Genomic DNA, 21,757 nt, shown 5'->3' with positions numbered 1-21,757 from the left:
CTTGTAAACCCATTCTCCAGTTAGACCCTCTATGTGTTCCTGGAAATGAGTCAGCACTACGCAGAATCACTGGTCTTGGTTCCTATGGAACTACTGTTCCAACAAATGCTTTTCCAGTCTCTTCCAAATTCCCAAAAGCAGAGGCTGCAAACTTCTCTGTAAAGGGCCAGTTAGTTAATATTGTAGGCTTTGCTGGTCATATGGTCAATCTCTGTCACAGCCACTCAACTGCTTGTGGTAGCCAGAGGCAATTGGTAAATGAATGGCATGGCTGTGTTTCCATAAAACTGGATTTATGAACACCGAAATTTGAATTTCTCATACTTTTCACATGTCACAGAATACTGCTTCTCTTTTGATTTTTTTCTTGTCCAACCATTTCAAATGTAATAACTATCCTTAGCTTGAGTGCTTTACAAAAACTGGCATGGAAACAGATTAAGCCCCAGGGTAAGTAGTTTGCCGACAACTGACCTAAAGGTGTAACATGTTATCAGACATAGTGGACAGTAGACTGTTTTATCCACTACTGACCTCTCTTTCCCAGGAAGGCAGTGAAGTTAATGATATTAATAATTCCTTTCAGGAAGAAAAAGCTCACTCCAATCTCTTGCTGACAGGTACTGTGTTTCCCCGAAAATAAGACCAGGTCTTACATTAATTTTTGCTCCACAAGATGCATTAGGGCTTAATGTTCAGGGAACGTCATCCTGAAAAATCATGCTAGGGCTTATTTTCAGAAAATACAGTAGTATTTATCATCTATTTCCTGGACTAGTTCCTTGGAGGGGCTCATCTGCCTGGAGCCATTTTAGCATCTAGGGTCATACTGTTCCATGGCAGTTTTACTATCACTTGTGCACCTTTTGTCAGCCATTATGAAAAATGCCAGCACATAAAAATGGTGGAAAGAGAGGCATCAGGAGACTCAATAAGCAGATTCACATTCTGTGCCCGTCCTCTCTCTCTCTTATTGCTTAAAAAATAAGTAAGGTCATGGTCTTCCACTGCACTGGCTGGCCGGCCAGCCATGAGGAACGTGTTCACCAGTTATATTGCTCAGTAACATAATTGTTACATATTCTAAAATATAAAATAACTGGAGACAAACAGTCTTATTAGGAAGCCACATTGTATGGGGCTACAGTATTTTTTTGGAATGTACCTGCTTGGTCACCTCCCCTCAACGGCAAAGGCTGTTTGTGCCCTGAGCAGGGCCTAATATGGGCACCCAGTAAGGAGGTGCCCGTCACTGAAAAGCCCCCCCCATTCCTTCCGGACGGTCACTGAAAAGCTCGTCTTTTCTGCCCTCAAACGGACTTCGGCCAATACAAATGGATATCCCAGACTTAATTTAGGTTGCCACACATCTACCATCCCAAATACTGAAAGGAAACCCAATCCTTCAGCATATCCCCTCCCTAGCTGGAAAAAAAAAATGATAAAATTCCAAAATTATTTTTCCTTCCCTTTTCTAAGATAGACATTGTGGTTGACAGACTAAAACCCCTCCCCCAAAGATGTCCACGTCCTAATCCCCAAAACCTGTGAATATACTGCCTTCCATGGCAAAAGGGATTATGCAAGTGTAATTAAGTTGAGGATTTTGAGATGGGAAGATGATCCTGGATTATCTGGGCGGGTTTCGTGTAATCACAGGTTTCTATAAGACGGAGGCAGGAAGGCCACAGTCAGAGAACCAGATACGATGATGGAAGCAGAGGTCAGAGTGATACAGTGTCACGAGCCTAGGGATGTGGGCCGCCTCTAGAAGCTGGAGAAAGGTAGGAAATAGATTCTCTCCTGGAACCTCCAAGAAGAAGGCAGTCCTGCCAAATCATTTTAGATTTCTGACCTCCAGAATTATAAGAGAATAAATTTGTTCTGTTTTAAGCCACTAATTTTGGTAATTTGTTACAGCAGCAATAGGAAACTAATACAAGCAGCTACTAAAAATGTTACAGAGAAAGTGTAGTTTCTAAAAAGTCAGCCATTTTATCTCATGACACTTAACCCTATAGAATGCAAGTTCTACTCTCTCTTGCAGGGTCGCTAAACTCCAGAACTACTGAACATTTAAATAAAATGAGATAAAAAATGGAAGATTGAAAAGGGTGAGTGGGCAGTTAGAGAATGCTGTAGTCGTATACAAGAAGCATTACCCAAGAGGACCGCAAAGGATGAGATAGAAATGGAATGTGACTTATTTATAGCAAAGCCTGCCTCCCATCTCAAGTGTGTGACAGAAGAGCTGTTTTAAAGTTTTATTCTTCAAACTTGGCTGCAGAACTTGGCTGCTTCTCAGAACTGTGCTTTTGTATTTAGCTTTAAAATATAAGAAGCAATCCATGGTTAAACTGAGGGCAGAAGTGGTACAGGCAGGAAAAATGCCATGGGGACTGGAAAGAGGTTGAAATGTTATTCTTATTTAGTTAGTTGCTTAAGAAAAACAAATAGAGAATAAAATAGCAAAGGGCTTGGAAAGATTCCAAGTTGAAAATTTCTGAATACCCCAGCATTGAGATTCTTAAGATAAGTGAGGCACAGCTAATCAGACACTAGGATGGAGATCTGGTTTAGAAGTAGAGAGTAAAGAACACACTGGCCCTAATTATTAGAAAACCCCTCACTCTCTTTTAGTAGTTCAATGACACTGAAATTCTGACAACCACCCAGGAAACTCAGTCTATCTATGCAGAAAACAATATTGACCTTCTATAATAGAAGACAATATATATCAGACATTATGACACAGTGTGTGCCTTTTGACATAGGAATTCTAAATTTTGCTATTAATAACAAGAGACTAATTAAATTATGGCACATTATCTACTTAGAATTTTATGCAACCTTTAAAACTGTGATTATGATGATGACATATTGTGGCACAGATTAATGCTTAGGATATGATAAGGAAACATAAAATAGTACATACACTATGATTACTCACTAGGTTAACATATATCACACACACACACACACACACACACACACACACACACACACACACACGAGGTCAGACAATTAAGTTCACGAACTCATCCTAGAAAAAGTGGTACATGCCTCATTGCTGAGTATCACAACGGTCACCTTCAAAGTACTCCCCTTGGGAAGCTATGCACTGACGCCAACTCCCAGTCCACCCTTCCAAGCAATTTTGGAACTTTTTCTGGAATGGCCATCAGAGCTGTCGTCGTATTACCCTTGATGTCCTGAATGTCATCAAAATGTCTTCCTTTCAATATTTCCTTTCTCTTCGGGAAAGAAAGAAGCCATTGGGGGCCAGATCAAGTGAGTAGGGAGGGTGTTCCAATATGGTTATTTGTTTGCTGGCTAAAAACTCCCTCACAGACAGTGCCGTGTGAGCTGGTGCATTGTTGTGATATAAGAGACATGAATTGTTGGCGAAAAGTTCAGGTCATTTTCATCTAACTTTTTTGCGCACCCTTTTCAGCACTTCCAAATAGTAAACTTGGTTAACTGTTTGTCCAATTGGTACAAAGTCATAATGAATAATCCCTCTGATATCAAAAAAGGTTAGCAACATTGTTGCAATGACTTTGCAAACTTAATTGCCAGACCTCCTGTGTGTGTGTGTGTGTGTGTGTGTGTGTGTGTGTGTGTGTATAACTGATATGAATTAAAAGACTGGGTAGAAACAGACCAAAATGTTAACTGTAGTCATATTTCTGTGGTAGGAATACGTGAGATTTTTTTTCTATAATTCATGCTTTGATTCTTTAGAAATTGAATTATTACCTTTAAAATGGGAAACAATTTTTAAAAGAAAAGGAAGAAAGAAAATCAGTTTGGCAGAAAGCTCAGCTTTACCAATATCTTACCATGTGAGTTTCAGAACTAAAAATGTCTTATGTTTTCTTTCTTTAGGGTTTCTATATGAAGAACAAGGCTATTATTACATGAGGTATGACTCTTGGATTTAGTATTATAAAATATATATTATACCTCTTAAAATATATCTTACATTTTCTATCACCAAACCTTTGCTCATATAACTCTCATCTCCTAAAATCATTTCTAAGCTTTTTCCTACTGGGCCAAATCCTATCCTTTCTTAAAGACACAAATTAAGTCATTTCTCTTCAAATTTCTTCCTCCTCGTTAAGCTCACCCTGTCCACACCAACTCTCCTATCATTGATTACAAACAGCCTTGAGACATCCTTTTTTTTTTTTACACAATTCAATTTCTTAAAAACAAACCATAAAGCAAACACAGATTCAAATCCCAATACCAATTTTTCTTCTTCTGATCCTTAGTTTCCTTACCTGTAATGCAGAGTGTCACCACCTATCCAACAAGCTATGCTGATGAGTTAATGGATCAATGTATGTACAACACCCAGCACAGTATCTGGTATACAGTTGGTAGCCAATAAATGCTTATTTTCTTCCTTAATCTTGCACCACTCTTGGTCTCCCTGACTAGAGTATAAAGTTGTCTAGGACAGGGACCATATGCTATACTACTTTTTATGCCCCACATAACAGTGTATGGGGAATAAAGTACAGTGCCTTGCCGAAAGCAGATTTTCAATAACTACTTGGTTTTTGCAAGGAGCACTAAGGAGCACTAAGCTTCAGCCAGAGGCAAGTTAAAAACTGTTGTGGGTTAAATTGTATTCCCCAAGAAGATAGGTTGAAGTCTTAACCCATGGTACCGGTGTATGTAACCTTATTTGGAAATGGTGTCTTTGCAAATCTAATTAGTTAAGTTCAGTAGAGTTCTGAATTGGACTGGATTAGGGTGGGTCCTAAATCCAATGACTGGTGTCCTTATAAGAAGGAGACATGTGGAGACACACACAGCAGTAAAAAGGCACATGAGAGAAGTGAAAACCAGAGTAATGGTAGCTATACGCCACGGAACACCAAGGATAAATGGCAGCCACAAGAAGCTAGGAAGAAGCAAGGAAGGGTCCTTCCTTAAAGCCTTCAGAGGGAGCATGGCTCTGCTGATACCTTGATTTCATACTTCTAGCCTCCAAAACTATGATAGAATAAATTTCTATTGTTTTAAGCCACATAGTATGTGGTTATTTGTTACAGCAGCCCCAGGAAACTAATGCAGAAATGTTTAGAAGTGTCATACTGACAGATATATGCTACTTCCTATTTTGTAGACCAAAAAGGTCTTTGGAGCCAGGTAAGATTTTGTCCAGAATAAGTTTCTTTTCAGGCCCATTTCATATTACAGTTATTTGCCTGATATATCCATCCCCCCTTTCTAGAGTTCTGCAGAATGAGGTTGTGTGAATAAATGTCATTCTGTCACTATGGTGACATTACACTTGAATGTCCTCCTCCTACGACTTACCCCAGTGACTGGTATCACCAGCCACCCAGCCACCAAGGCCCAAATCCTGGTCATCATTATTGATTCCTTTCTCACCCTCCAAGTCTATTCCACTTTCTAAATATACTGAAAGTTTCCCTCACTTTTCTTCATCTCTACCACCACCACCCCAGACCAATAAACCACTCAGGAAATGTCTTTTCTAAAACACTTTAAGAGCAAATTGAAGCTATAGAGACAGATTCATTTTCTTTTAAAGCCAGTGTTGCAATTTTCTACTTAGAGCAATGGCTAACTAAATGTTTCAGAATAATCCTCCTGTTGAGAGTTACTAGAAAGGTTGGAAAATGTTTTGTTAAATATGTTCAACGGCATTGAAAAGCTATCAAGGGAGTAAGAATTTTGAGACCAAGATCAGAAAGAAGACAGCTAAGATGGTGAGGCTAGCATTTGGAGCTGCTTCTTCCTCCTAAGAGCATTCTTAAGTAAAAAGCATGACTGAGAAGCTGATCAGTGCCTTTAGCAGTCTCATAGAGCGCAAGGGACAAAAACTGAAGGGTACAGTCCACCAGGCATGAGTCGATGGAGTGAACATCCAGGGTTTTGGTTCAGACCAGAAGAGCTCACTCTCAAGCGTAAAGGTGATCTAGAAATATACTAACCCTGACAAGAACTAAAATCCAGCTAGGGATAATTTCTGTACATGACTGGATTAATGTAATCTGCCCCTAGCCTAACTGACTGACAGGAAAGGGAAAAAAAAACAAAACCAAATCCACTCTGGAGGAAGATAACATTCCCCCAGAGCCTTAAATTATCTCTCCAATGTTAGTTGTATAAACAATGTCCAGAACTTAACTAAAAAAATAGCTAGAAAAAAATTTAAGAGACAATAGAAACAGTCCAGCAAATTAAAAAAAAATTTGATATATCAGGTATAGGAGTACATCAGGAAGCAACCACCTTCTTTCAAGACAATTGGGCCTACTAAAATAGAAATGCAGTCACCTATCTGTGGGGTCACCCCGCTATGAATCCTATTCCATTATAATTATTTAATTAACTCCCTTTCAGGATATTTGATTTATTCCCATCTTTGGATGTGACTCACCACAGAGGTATGAATATTCTTTTGGAGTGGACGTATGTTTATACCTATATTCTATTTTTGTGTATTTTTTCATTTCCTTATAACTTTTTAGAAGTGGTAATGGTGATCAAAAATCTTGTCCATTTTCAGTTTTGATCTCTATTGGCAAAATAACAGATTTTGAAAATATAATCACCCTATCCCCCAATGATTTTTAACACATTCATTTTCCATTCACAGATAGCTATTAGCTTGTAGTTTTTCTTGTTCAAACTACTGACTTGGAGAATTAATTCTGTGGCCATTCATGTTCTCCATAGTATAAGGATACAGGAGTGTCAATAGCTAGAGTGATAAACTCTCTGCCAAAATGGAAAGTCTTAGACTCTGAAAAGAAATGAGGGGGGAAATGGAAAAATGAAATGAAGCCTTAACACACCAAAGGCTTTTCAAGTTAGAAAGTTATACTCATGGAAACACATCATAAAACCACAGTGAGCCACTCCCCACACTAAAAATACCATCCCTTTCATCTGGGGACACTGATACCACTGACCCAGGCCTTGCCTGCACTCCTGTCTCCTGCCAACCAGATAATGCGATGGCGGAGCTTCTCCTCTGGCGAGTCTAATCCTAGGGGAAAAGGAAAACAGAACAGTTTTTCCCTAAGGCAATAAAAAACCTTCAAAATATGTAATGAACAGAATCTTAGAATGCAGAATGAACAATTAAATTAGTTACCCAGAACACTCTCTGAAGTTCATCCTTGGGAATTTTATTTAAAGTTAAAAAAGAAAAGAAAAACAAGAAAGAAAGCCCTAACTGTTCAAGACCAAAAGGCACTTATTTTAAACATACTGAATTATCTGTTTTTAAAGTTTAGCTTGGGTAAACTTTTTAAAGAAAGCAAAGGAGGTTATGAAAGAGCAAACAGATAATAAAATGTTTATTTCTTTATTTTAGATAATAAAAGTCCTAAATGTTAGAACTGAAAGCACTTTTGAGACCGCCCTGCCTAGCTAATCCCTCACTTCACAAATGTCAGAACTAGACTTAACAAAACATAGAAACAACTTGTCCATGGCCAAAAGTGAACTAGTGGTACAGCCACAAAAAATACCCAGATATCTTTGTCCAGTTACACACTCTTTCCATGACACTCTTAATTTATCTATACACAAGGAGGAGAGGTGTAGGCAATTCAGTTCTGCAGTTAGTATTTGGTACAAAATTGTATTTGTCCCAGGAGACCTTTAACAGCTCCCAAGTATAAACCTAATAAAAAGACCCCCCCTCATTCCTCCTCATCACCCACAAATCCATCCTATATCTTATCAGTCACCAAATTCTGTTGATTCTACCTCCTAACCATCTCTCAAATACATCCCTTCATCTACATTACCACTGCCACTGATTTGGACATATTTTTTCCTTCATCCAAATTCCTGTGAAATTGCTGACCTATCCTTCTCCCGACAATCCTACCATTTTTCTTGCATCCTCCCTCCACAGCCCATTGTCCACCTTGAATTTATGATTTCCCTGCTTCAGATCCTTTCGTGGAGAATTTCCTTATGAAGAAAAACAGGGTCTCAATGGTTTCCCTTTGCTTTTGGGATAATACCTGTATGAGTCAGAGCCTTATCCGTAAACAGACCGCACACATAATATAAGACAATTCAAGGAAGGGTTATTTCAATAAGGACCAAGTACAAAAGTCCTTTAATCTAAAGGATATAGGGGAACTATAAGGGAGCACTCAGAAAGCTCTGACTTGGCAAAGTAGAACTGTGTGGTACATGGCTTCTAAAATGGCCCCCAGTGATCTCTACACCCTGTACTTATGCCCTGGCATAAACCCCTCACCTAGTGGTGGTCCTAGTGATGTGCTCCTAACAAAAGGGATGGGATGCTATGTCCAAGATTAGGCTATGCAAGAGTGAGACTCCTACTACCAATCCCCACTCCCTCTGCCTCCTCCCCCTCGTTCATTCTGATGAAACAAGCTGCCACATTATGAGGTGCCCTAGGGAGAGGCACATGTGGCAAGAGACAGCCAGTGTGGAAATGGGGCCATTATTCCAACAGCACTCTAGGAACTGAATCCAACCAACCATCATAGGAGTGTGCTTGGAAGTGGACCTTCTCCCAGTCTTCAGATGAATCTGCAGTCCAGCCCACATGATAAGCATGGCCGTGTGAGAGCCCCTGTGCCAGCCGGCCCACCAGACCTGCACTAGGATTACTGACCCAAGGAAACTGACATGATAAATGTTGTGCTTAAGCCATTGCATTTTGGAGTAAATTGTTACATAGCGATAGATTATTAAATACAAACTGGAACCATGCCAAGGCTCAAAAGGATGAGTAGAGGAAAAGGGGTATCAGGATTCAGAACAGGAGAGCAGTCTGCCTTGAGAGGAGCAACAACCTTCTGTCAAGGGATAGCCAGTGCAAGACCGTACCGAGAGGGAGCCAGGATAAGAAATCCCCTGGCTTTGCTCTTCTTCCTCCCTCCCATCTCTCCGTAGGCTTCTATTAACCAAATTCAATTGAAAGGCCTGAAACTGAAAACCAGAGGTCACAGGAGCCCTGTAGATGTGGTCCACATGGCTCAACTTTCTGGATCAGACGGCAGCATGTAGAAGGGTTGAGGATGGGTGTAAAGGGGCAAAGGGAAGACACTTGCACAACATCTAAACTCTTTGCATGATGTATAAGGATTTTCATGATCTGGCCCTAATCTACCCATCCAGCTTGATTTCTCAACCCTTCATCATAGAAACCTAGCTCCACGACAACAGCCACTTGAAATTTCCAGAACTCGGTATACAACATCACAACTCTGTCCCCTTACATGTGCTGGTGCTTCTACCTCCTTTTTCTTCCCTTCTGTACCAGATTCATTCTAATCATATTTCAAGAATTAAAGCAGGTGCCAAATCCTCTGGATGTTTTCTATGATATCCTCACCCTCTCTCCTTATATAGACTTCATGACCCTCCTGTCCTCCCAGAACCCTCAACTTGCCTCTACGTGTACTGCTATTGTCTATTTACCCATCTCTGCCCCACTGGACTATGCATTCATTCAGAGAACAGCCCTCATCTTGCATTCCTAGCAGCTACTGTGTTTCCCCGAAAATAAGACCTAGCCGGACAATCAGCTCTAATGTGTCTTTTGGAGCAAAATTAATATAAGACCCTATATTATATTATATTATATTATATTATATTATATTATATTATATTATATTATATTACATTACATTACACTACACTACATTATATTATATTATACCCAGTCTTATAGTAAAATAAGACGGGGACTTATATTAATTTTTGCTCCAAAAAATACATTAGAGCTGATTGTCCGGTTAGGTCTCATTTTCAGGGAAATACGGAAGAAGACAAAATAAGAAACAGAACCAAGATAAGTGTGGGCGCTAGGACCAGATATCCAGAGCTCTCAGCTCCCTGTCTGGCATCTTCCATCACTCTATATTGCTTCCTGACCAAAGCCTGGATCACGTTAAGCTAAAATTTTCTCTGTCCACATATCATCCAATAGCCCAGAGTTCTACCAGATCAAATTACCAGTCTACTTGGAAATTTGTCAAGAGACATTATTAACACCGTTAGGGAACCAAACTAAATCAGAAAGAAACCTACTCTTACTCAAAATAATTTCTAGTTATAAAAGAAAGGAAACATTTCAGGAAATCTTTGCCCAGTAAACAAAAGCACCAGCAAGTAGAATGCAACTTTAACATTACAACTGTGCAAAGTTAACCTAAGTTTATGAGAATAAGCATGAAAACCAAAGATTTGCTGCATAGTATATTCATTTATTTAATTTCATCAATGTCTATTGAGCCCCACCAATGCGGTAATGATCATTTGTGTCTGACAACATAGTGGTAGAAAGGCAGCAATGTGGGCAGTCAGGCTATCTGACATAATGGTGGCTTCAGTGGGAAACAGCTGAACAACATTAAGAAAGTTACTCATCCTCTCCATACTTTAGTTTTCTCACCTATAAAATGAGGGCATTGACTAGAAAATCTCTAAGATGAAGCTATTGAAAAACCCCCTAATTCGAACTCCATGACAAGAGCCTGGTTCTTCTACATCTTGGGAGATCTACAAATAATTGTGAAATCAAAACCCCACTTCAAAACATCAACTTCCCCATCTCTTTGCAATGCACAGTCCTCTTAGATATTGTAAAAGATACTAAATAAGTGCATTTCGAATTTCACTGGGTATCAGGTTCTCCTGAGGACATTTTAAAATGCAGATTCCTGGGACCCAGCTCCAACCTATGAAATGAAAATACCTTTGGTGTAGGGGAGAATCCTGTGAGGTTCAGCAGTTTGTATAAAGCATCCCTAAAGGATGTGACATACAGCCAGGTTCAAATATCATCACTACATTGGGCAAGTCAATGACCCAGAATCTTTTGGATCCAGGAATATAAAAACAATTAACAGGTCTGGGCGACTTAATGAATAATTAAACTTTTTTTTTAAATAGATTTTTAATGGGACCAATACATTTTTTATACACACTTTCAATCCAAAATGTGAATATGAAGGATGAAAAACTAAATTAGAAAGTCTGTTCAAGTCAATAAATAAATCATGCCTTGGGAAAGTACAACTTCTCACAGTTAATGACATAGAAAACATAAAAAGAAAATGAAGAGTATTCTGAAATGCTTGAGCTTAGGAAACGCACCCATCATTAGTCATATGTTAGAAGGTTACCATCTCGAATGGCATTTAAAAGTCACAACAACATCATGGACATAATCAGCCCGCTTATTACTCTGAAGTTTACCCAAAAGCTCCATGTCTCTAGATTTGGCTTTTTAAATGTCAGCATCTGAATCAACATAACATAGTCCAAGCAAAAATTTCACACTGGAAATGTTGGACAAGAGAAAGAAACAACAAACAAGAGAAGGAACACAAAAATGAAAGCACTATTTGCACAGTTTTTTTAATGTAAGTTTTTATTGTAGATCTCTAAGAAAAGGTTTGGTTTTATAGCTACAACCTTGAATAAATCATCACAAAGGAGGATTTCCATAGAAAACGTTCTGAATTGACCTCGGTTTCAAGATTCAGTCTTGAAGTATACCTGGAGGATAGAATACGGCAGCGGGAAAGTCTTGGCCAGAGTGCACAGCCTGTCTACAGCACTGAGAGAAGAGAACTTGGTGAATATCCTATGTTTCAAACACAATCATGGCTCAAGTTAATCAAAAGAACTAAGTTTTAATGATTCCAGCTCCTGGAACCATACCAAGCACTAAGTATGCCCTATTTCTTTCCAATAGATTGAACAGATCCAATGTCTCTTTTGTAGCAATTAACTAATAAAGCAAATAACATGAACCCATACATACCCCCCACAGAAATTTGTCATGAGGAAGCAAGATAAATTTTCAATATAGAAACCAAATGACTAGTGGTTATTTCTCTAAAGAACTACAGCAATTGACAACTTTGTTTCTAAATTAAACCAAAAAAAGTCCCCTGCTACTGCCTAAAAAGTAAAAAATAAGTTTCCACAAACCTGTGGGAAGTTTACCCTTCAACATAACACCAAACATTCTAGTGGAAAGGTATTTGGAATGCCTATTTATATTTCCTATTAACTTTTAATAATCCATTGATTAGCAATCTCTGAATAATATGAAAATATTTGTATTGTTTTCCTGTCTTTAAAAAGGAACTCACTGTATGAATATACTTTAGTCAATTTTATTAACAGCATCAACATTTATACATTTTATAGTTTATTTCCTCTCCAAGTGTCACTTCTCTAAAAGACTTAAAGAAAAAAGAAAAAGAAGCATTCATTTTGGACCACCTCCAGGCCAAGCAAGATGTAATATGCCTTATTTACTTTGTCTAAATGAATCTTCACAATAACCCTACAAAGTACAACTCTTCTTCCCACCTTATTGTTTCTTTTTATAAATAAAAAAACTGAGGCTGACAGAAGTTAAGTAACTGATTCAAGGTGACAACCCTAAGAAGTGGCAGAGTTGCAACTTTAACCCAGGTCTGACTCCAAACCCCATCCATGCTCCTACACTTTGACATAGGGTGTCTCAGTTTGGGGTAGGTTGAGAAGGTACTGATGAATTAAACATCTTTCTGTTAGTCTGCATGCCTCACTAGTTGGTTAGTCCCATTAATCTATTTTCTTCACTACAACTTAACAAGCATCTTTCTTATAGATGAGTTATCTAAGCATTCTCTTGGAAAGCAAAGGATTAAGGAATCTGATGCTGAAAGCAAGAAGTTTTCAGTAGTTTGAGTTCTATTTTTTTAACAAGGAAAAGAGAAAAATTTACCATCCTGATCATCCAGGAATATCAAATTCAACACTGCCCGTATGATTAACACAGACAGAACACAAAGTCTTCATGAATACACAGAACCCAGCAGAAAACTCAAATACGTATTTAGTGAAATAAATGAACATTAACTCATTTTTCCTTATTAATATAGTTAGGCTAAATTTTCACAAACATGCAAACATTAAAAAGGCATATAATAAGAGGCAAATTCAACGTGTGTACAAATTAAAACTTATGCGCCATATTTCTTTTCCTTTAAAATGTATTCTTTCAAATGTCCCTAATTGAATTACTAGTATCAATGTCTTTATGGAACCCAAGGTCAAAACCCAGTCATTTTTGATTCTCTATTCACCTCTGAGTTCTGTGCTCATTCAGTTTCGAAGTCATTTTTAATTCAGACTCTTTAACCCCTCAGCTGAGTCCTGCTTGGTTCTGAAGGGCACGTCCCCTTCTAGGTTAGTGTCCTCTTTACATTTCTCACAGATATGGAAATATCCACCATTCGAGCCTCCAATCTACCCTGATAACAATGCATTTGGAGCACTCAGGCAAGACTCACAATCCCAAAGAGATGCTAATTTTACAACTTCCGGCACAAAAGTTTTTTCCGTGATTGGATTGCCTATGATTCCACATTCTAAAATCTGGCATCTTCCAGCCTCTCTTCCCAAAATCGTACAACCTCCATTTACTTCAATTCATCCTATGCCCAAGGTAACTGGTTCTGGTTGCCATTCACTTTCTCCAGCTCTTTACCTCTGTGTCACACATCTCACAACCTGGAATGTTCTTCTTTCCACATAAGCAATCCTACCCATCCTTTAAAATTGAGTTCAAAGACCACTCTTTCATAAGTCCATCCGGGACCTCTGAGGCTGGAAGTAACTGCCCCCTCCTCTGATTATTAAAAAGGCATATAATAAGAGGCAAATTCAATGTGTGCACATGTTTAAGAACATTTTACTTGCACTTCTCTTTTGGATATGAACACTTAAACTCTATTATAGTTCTTTATTCATATCTTAAGTCTCTTACCAACTGTAAATATCTAATACATCCATACCTCTGTATCTCCCACAGTATCTAGACCAGATCTGGTACATACTGTACGGGTACACAGAACAGTTGATGAATAAATGTAACACTAAGGCCTGTATACCAAAGGAGAATATGCCTCTATGTGTATTGCTTAGGCAATCTTTGGGATTAAAGAACTAAATCACATAATATTTTTCAAGTATTCAACAGGATGTATGACAAAACCTAACTTCCTTGAATTTTAGAATTAGAGAATATGAGAAGAAAACTATATTCATTTATCAGTCAAGGCAGTTTAGGCAGAAAACATTTGTCGAGCTGACAACCATCAATCAACCCAACACAGAACACAAACACACACAGGCAGCCTCACAGCATTTAACCAGATGCCTTACTTTGCGGTAGACTATCATATTCGGAGAATTCTCCTCTGGGTCAGCGATCCCCACTGCTCTTTGATCCCCAGATCCCTGTGCCATCCTGGATGTCTTCACTCACACTGCAAAAATAAATGAATAGGCCATTAACACATGAAAGAATTATACAAAGAAAGCTTTGCAATGCAAAGAACTAAGTATTTTTGGCAGGTGGCATGAAAACAAAACATGATGTAATTTCTTATTTTTCCTCATTAATTTAAGAATTAATTTAAGAATTTTTTAAAAGTTAGGGATGATTGTGGTCTTATTATCTGCATACATCCTTCTAATCCCACAACAACATGTTCTTTATTTCAGCCCAGAATCATGCACCCCTGGGATAATCTTAAGCCAGTCTTAAATAATGCCCTGAAGACAAATGAAACCACTCATTTTGATGTTGATTTTCTTACCGAAACTCATTTTCTGATTAATTCTATGCATTAAAATATGAATATTTTATCAGGGACATGCAAATCAAAACCACAAGGAGATACCAATTCGTATCCACTGGGAAGGTTATAATAATAAAAACAAAAACCAAATAACAAGCATTGAAAAGGATGTGGAGAAATTGGATCCTTTGTAAATCATTGGTAGAAAATGGAAAACAGTTTGGTGGTTCCTCAAAAAGTTAAACATAGATTTACCATGTAACCTGACAATTCCATTCCAAAGAACCGAAAACAGGTATTCAAAAAAATACTTGAGCACAAAGGTTCATAGCAGTACTAATAAGAATCAACAAAATATGGAATTAATTCAATGTACATCAACAGATGAAAGGATAAATAAAATATGGTCTATCTCTATAATGAAATATAATTCAGCCATAAAAGTAATAAAGAACTGATACATGTTGCGACATAGATTAATCTAGAAAATAGCATGCCATATTTAAAGAAGCAACACCCAAAATGTCATCACAATGGGCTGAATGATTATGTCCTCTCAAAATCCACAGGTTAAAAACCCAACCTCTAATGTAATGGTATTAGGAGGTAGATCCTTTGGGAAATGGTTAGTGCCCATATAAAAGATATTCCAGAGAGCTCCCTTCGACAGTGAGAAGAAAGCCATCCATGAACAAGGAAGCAGGCCCTCACCAGACACCAAATCTTCCCAAGTCTTTATCTTGGATTCCTAGCCTCTAGAGCTGGGATAAATAAATCTCTGTTGTTTATAAGCTATCCAGTCTATGGTATTCTATTCTGCAGCCCAGATGGACTAAGGGAATCACATATTGAACAACTCCATTGACGAAAATTCTAGAATAGAGAAATCTAGAGACAGAAAGGAGACTGGTAGTTACCAGCAGCTGGGGAGAGGAGGGATTAGGGTGACTGCTTCATGGGTAGAGGGTCTCCTGTGGGGATGACAAAAACATTTTACAACAAAATAGAAGTGATGATGGCTGCAGCACACTGTGAACGTACTAAATGCCTCTGAAATATATGATTTAACAATAAAATGGTTAATTTTAGAAGCAGTTATGAATAGAGGAGATGGCCTAATGATATAAGCAGACAGATGGAAGAAAGGCCATTACAATTTAAAATGAAAGCTCATGCATTTGTGAGTTTCCTCAATTAAGGAAAATGAATATTTTTAATTTGACCTTTTAAAAAGCCTGAAAAGAGCAGTGAGACAATGACAGCGTATGGAATTTTGGAGTAAAGAAGCAAGTTCAATTCTTGGTATGACACTGTATTTGCTGGGTGACCTTGAGCCAGTTAAATAACCTGTTGAGTTCCCTTTGTTAATTTCCTTTTAAAATGTACATGTTGAATACCTAGAACCATCCATGCCAAGGCACCTTCCTCTACATTGCTCTCATCAGTAAAATGAGAGTTCCACTAAGTATCCCAGGTAAGGGTCAAATAAACTGAGTGTAAAAGTATCGTATAAAGCCATAAAAGTCCTATACAAATGTTATCATTAATCTAAGAGCCTGCCTGGGTTGTTTGCACAAAATTCAGAGGTTTTTCATCAAAGAAACTTTTATAAATACCATGTTTGACAGAAAAGGCCATCACAATTTAAAATAAAGACTCAGGAAACGTTTTATTATAAAATAAGTGGGTACCAAAGGTCAGTCCATAAAAACAAATTTGGGCAGAAAATAAGGAAGAGAGGAATTTGTAACTGATGCTAAGAATTTAATTGATCAAAATATCCCATTTGAATAATGTTGTTGGCTTTCTTCATTATTTATGAATTAGGATGCATTTCAAAAGCTAGATTACATGACGAGAGAAAGAGCATCATTTTATTATCTCTATCCACTGCAATATCAGTATTTCTATGAATATAGTACTACATGGAAATACTGATTATGATTCTAATCAGTGGTTTTTAAAGTTAAATGAACAGCACAGTTTCATTGTTAAACAACTACTTATTTGCCTACAACTTTGCCTTAATATAGAATATGACAGAGCATGAAAAGCAAAAATTGAGTCCATTTATGTATGCTCAGTTATCTATGTAACAGAGCCATTTGGGTTACTATTGCTTTATTTTAAAACAAAAACTTTCACTTTAATGAGCGTATTATCTTCCACCTAGAAAACTGTATTATATCGGCAAGGTTGGACATGACCTAGAAACAATCGTGTCAGCCCTCCCTGTGCCTTTCCCTGGCCCCTCCCCAACAGAAACGTTTCTGTGTTAAACCAGGCTGATGTCCCAGGATCTGGTCTTTACACTGCCTAAGTGAAGGCAGAGATTCTCTTATGTGAGGGATTTTAGTGAGTCGAGTACATACTAGAAAAGCTCCTATTTTTGGTTCTTCCATCAACTCGTTTTGAAACTCACATAAGTCATTTACCTTTTCTGTGTCTAGAAAGAATCATTTCTAAAACAGTGATAAAACCACTTTCTAGGCCCAATGTCAACAGATGTTAACAAGAACTGGACGTGAATCCTACATAGGTAAGGATGTTTCAAGTAAATTCATTGGCTATAAGGCTGGGGTTCGTGAAATTTTAAAAAATGGACTTTCATTCATTACAATATAGTATAAATTATTTTTAAATGGTATAAAATATTTTTAAATGAAGTACAATAGAAATAGGAATATTTTAAATTTAGTGGTAAAGAAAAAAAAACCTTCTGCATGTTATTTACATATAGTACATGTATATACACAGTATGTAATTCAGGGACTTTGATCTTAACATCTGAGGAATGTAAATGTTTTTCTGAAAACACACAACTGCATTTCAATTGAATGAAAACATGTTAATAATATTCTTTTCCTACAATGGCTTACAGCTAACAAAAGAGGAAAACTGAAAATATGTTAAAGACCATGCATTCCATAACCTCCAATGAGAGACAAGATAGCTTCATGGTTACAAGCTGGCCTCTGTCATCAGACTGAGGTAGGGCTGAATCCAGACTCCCCCACTTACTAGCTGTGTGGTCTGGGACAAGTTACTTCACCTCTTGTGCTTCTGTTTCCTTATCTGTCACAAACCACAGTCCGAGCAAACAGGAAGCCTTCTGAACTGGGAAGCCTGGTTCCCAGTTCAGATCTGCAACTAACTAGCTGTTGGGACCAGGTCAAGCCACAGTGTCTCTGGACCCCAACTGGACATTAGTATACAACTCAGCATCCTTAGTGTTCCCTCCAGCTCTGACCTAGAATTCAGAACCAATTTCTAACTTTCCTTCAAAGACTCGCCAGAATGTCCCATGCCATCTCTCTTCCATCATCACTGCCTATATCCTAGCCCAATTCCTCTATTCATGACAGTGCTCACGCTGAATTTCTCAAAGAAGCACAGAACTGCTGGGGTTAAGCATTCCTTCCTCCCAGACTTCGTGTCCCTTCCCTTGCGGCAGTTCCTGTAATACCACCACCCACCACTGGGTGCCATAGGACTCAACATTTATTCTGGGAGCAAACACTGACCATCCATTCACAAAGCTTCATGCTGAGCCCTGGAAATACAAAGATAAGTCAGACACAGATGTTCTCATTAAAGCGTTCAGAGTCCAGGAGTGTCCACAAAAGCAAGACACGGTAATGTGTGGGTGTCCAGTTATAACAACACAAAGCAGGAGGAGGTCGCAACTGAGATCAAAGCAGAAGGATGAACAGGAGTCTGGGACAGGCCCGTGGAGTCATTCGAGCCTAGGTGACAACACAGGCATGGACATCTGAAGCCCCAAAAGTGTAGACACTCAAGACAAAAAAACATGAAGATGATCTGATCTCGAGGAGATTCAATGTGAGAATAGCCAAATGTGGAGAGTGAAATAACAGGGATTCACACCTATCTGGATTAATATAACTCGGTTTACTTGTTTAACAGGGGTCTCCTCTATGAGAAATCCAGTTCTTGCTGGACAGAGTCTTTGTCAGTTGGGTTCATCCTCTATCCATGGCACCTAGAACAGGGCCTGGCACATAGTAGGTACTCAAATATATTTTAATGAATGACAGAACTGATAAGGTTCCACCAAAATGCATATACCCTTTCTGGAACACTCATCTAGTTAACAAGCCATTAAAACTGCCCAGCAAAGAAAGGTCTTTATCAACAAATACCTATGTATGAAATTACACATGAGGATTTTCCCTAGCGTTTTATATGTGGCAGCCCTGAATTCCAGAATCCACTTTAGGAATCTATAAGTAACTTAGGTAAGAAGGACTATGTGGGAGGGTGGAAAGTCTAGAGAGGAGACACCCTATGAATAACAGAACAATTGAGCATCTATGACTCAATCTCTGACTAGTAAATCTTTTGAAAATTGGGACGGCAATTTACTCTGAGCTTACACTGCTTTTGTAGCTTGCAGTTACAACAAATGCCAGCTGTTTTCCTTTGTAATGCCAACCACTCTGGAGCAAGAAAAGCCTGGGGTCCAGCAGGTAACAATGCTGAGCAGAGCAGGCAGGAAAAATCCAATATGTGGAAAATGAAGGGGCTTTGAAGTCAGATGGGGAATCGCATCTGCGCTCTGGCCACACTAAGACTATTGTGTGGCCTTTGGCAATTGACTCTCCTACCCTCAATTTCCAGCTTTTCACCCGGAAGATGACAACCCTTTACTTTGCAGGGTTGCTTTTGAAGGGCGAATCAAATAAGTCATGCAAATTTCCTGGCACAGAATGAATGTAGCAACTGATCAGCAGTCTTCTTCTCCACCAGTGTCTGGCCAAGTGAAATTCCCCTCACCCCAGATTCACTGGAGAAGCCTCTCCCAGACCCTCCAGTGTTCTGACTTGATGCATCTCAGAATGGAGGTCGCCAGCTGTTTACCCACTCCTCAGGTGATCATGATGCCCACTAAGAAGCCGGCCGACCACTCCAATCACACTGCAACACCACTGACATCATCCCATGCAGTTAAAAGCCATAAGACATCGTGCTGCCACTCAGTGCCCAGCTCTCAAAACTCTATTCAGGGAAATATCTTGTCAGAGAGGTAATCAAATGTGGACTGTAATATAGTCTAAATATTTATATTGCCAAATAAGAATTTCTGTTGATGTCATAGCCTCTCCACCGTAGTATGTCAAGTTCATGTTTTTTGCCTCAGCCCATTAAAACCCAATGGATTTTTTTCTGACATCAGCAATGTTAAGCACTTCCGAAAAAAATTTACAAGATGTTTGCTAGCTCAGTAGTACAAGCTTGTTTATATAGTTCTAGTATGACTGAGTGGGCAGGAACCTCAAGAGGGAAGAAGGAAGAAAACAGCTATAAAGAACAAATAACTCTTTCTATTATAGCAGAGTCTGCCAACTTGACATTTCCTATATACTCAAAGTTCAGATGTTCAATGACAAATTGAGTATCTGTTTCAGGTAATACACCAAAGATTTTAAAGCAAGGTAACAGAGCTCAACCCCCAGCGGCCAATTTGGGGCACCCAGTGCTTTCCTGGGATATAATTACTTGATCATTTCAGGACTGCAGTTAGGATTCAGTGGTTCCCAAAAGTTGATTCAAGAACCTGAACTAGACTACCGGCCTCAGTGTCACCTGGGGGAAATTCTAAAGATATAGGTTCCTGGTTCCCATGCTCCAGAAAGTCTCATCCAGTTGGCCGAGGGTGGTCCCTGGAGATTTGGAATGTAAACATTCCCCCGGTGATTTGGAAGCACAGGCAAGTTTGGGAACCACTGACCTAGATTCCATGGAGCCTGCCTTCTTCTCTTCACCTGATCCCTCCATCCTTTCCCATGTTGCCTACTGTTGGGCAGCCATGCTGAGGTTGGGCTCCTTTAACTTCCCTTGTATTTAGGCAAAAACTCACTGTCACAGATAAAGCAAGGGTTATAGGGTCAAACAACTGGCTCCCAATCCTGGCCATGCTACCTAAGTTCTGTGTGACTATGAGCAACTTACTGCAATGCTTATTTAGCCTCTCTGAGACTTGGTTTCCTCATCTAAAAAATGGAACAAATGCTAACCACGCTGTCTGGGTGGTTCTTAGCCTTCCCTGCCTGCTCATCAGAATCAGTGCTTCATAGCAACTGTAACAAGTGGATGTTACTGTTCATACTTTACAGATGAGAAAGTTGAGCTCCAGAACACAGGGCACTTGCCCAAAGCAGCACAACTTGTCAGGCAAGAAACTAAAATTCAAATGCAGGGCTGATTCTGATGCCCACAGACTTTCCAACGTGTCAGTGTTGGTCTCCAGTGAAATTACCTACATAACATATTCGAAACAAAATTGTATAAATACACAAAATTTAAGTATACACCTAAATATAAAATACTTAATATAGACATATACCAACGTACTTAGTAGTAGGCACTACTGGTACATAGTGAAACTGGTACACAGTAGGTCCTCAACTGTTTTGTGGTCCCTTCCTACTTCCTAGCCCATCAGTGAAGTTGACTTCCCCATACCAATCCTATCTTAAGACATACGTATAAATAAATACAACCCTCTCTGGGTTGCTACAGCTGCCTGACAGCCTAAACAAATTAACGTACCAAAGGCACTTATGAAGAAAAAGACTTTGCATTCCCTATATTAAAGAGTGTCCTATAAATTAAGCTGGGAGGGAGAAGTAGAAAGTTCTTCCCATAACAGAATGTGCTTGGCCGTGTGATAAGCCTCCCCGCCCTGTTAATACAATCGCTTCATGAAGCTCAGGTCCTCCCAGGCAGCTTCTCTTACCAGAGCTCTCTGAACTTCACACTGGTCTGGACATCCCCAGACCCTATTGACTCCCCACCAACTCTTCTTGCCTTTTGAACTCTTCTTTTGTAAGCAATTTGCCCATTATGTCCTTCTACCCCCTCTCTCCGCGCTTTGCCCTTGTGGGACCTTAATGGAAACCTGGCTTCCCCCAGGGATATTCCCTCATAGCCCCCTGGGCCTCACCCCACATGTATCTCAAGACCAGGAAGTAAGGGAAGCATCCTCCTGGCTGTCCATTGCTGCTTCAAATGATTTCCCTCTAATCTTCCTACCCAGATCCCTGTTCTTGGGGCACACAGAGCCTTTGGCTGTGCCACTTTCTCCATAGCCTCACTGC

The 21,757-nt window shown here is 39.1% G+C and overlaps 1 protein-coding gene across 10 annotated transcripts in view; it reads right to left on the bottom strand.

The window, feature by feature from the left end:
• The window catches only part of RGS6 (regulator of G protein signaling 6), a 464,887-nt gene that overhangs the window by 425,953 nt on the left and 17,177 nt on the right, over nt 1–21,757 (bottom strand). For all 10 annotated transcript variants that reach the window (XM_081050402.1, XM_081050408.1, XM_081050404.1 and 7 more), the window contains exon 2: nt 14,218–14,321. In XM_081050402.1, the coding sequence (XP_080906528.1) occupies nt 14,218–14,301 (84 nt within the window). In that variant the 5' untranslated portion in view covers nt 14,302–14,321. The remainder of the gene's footprint in view (nt 1–14,217; nt 14,322–21,757) is intronic.

Source organism: Rhinolophus hipposideros (genome assembly GCF_964194185.1).
Source record: "Rhinolophus hipposideros genome assembly, chromosome: 5".
NCBI classification, from domain to species: Eukaryota; Metazoa; Chordata; class Mammalia; order Chiroptera; family Rhinolophidae; genus Rhinolophus; species Rhinolophus hipposideros.
The sequence above is the reverse complement of the archived record's forward strand: the minus strand, read 5'-3'. Positions and strand labels throughout refer to the sequence as shown.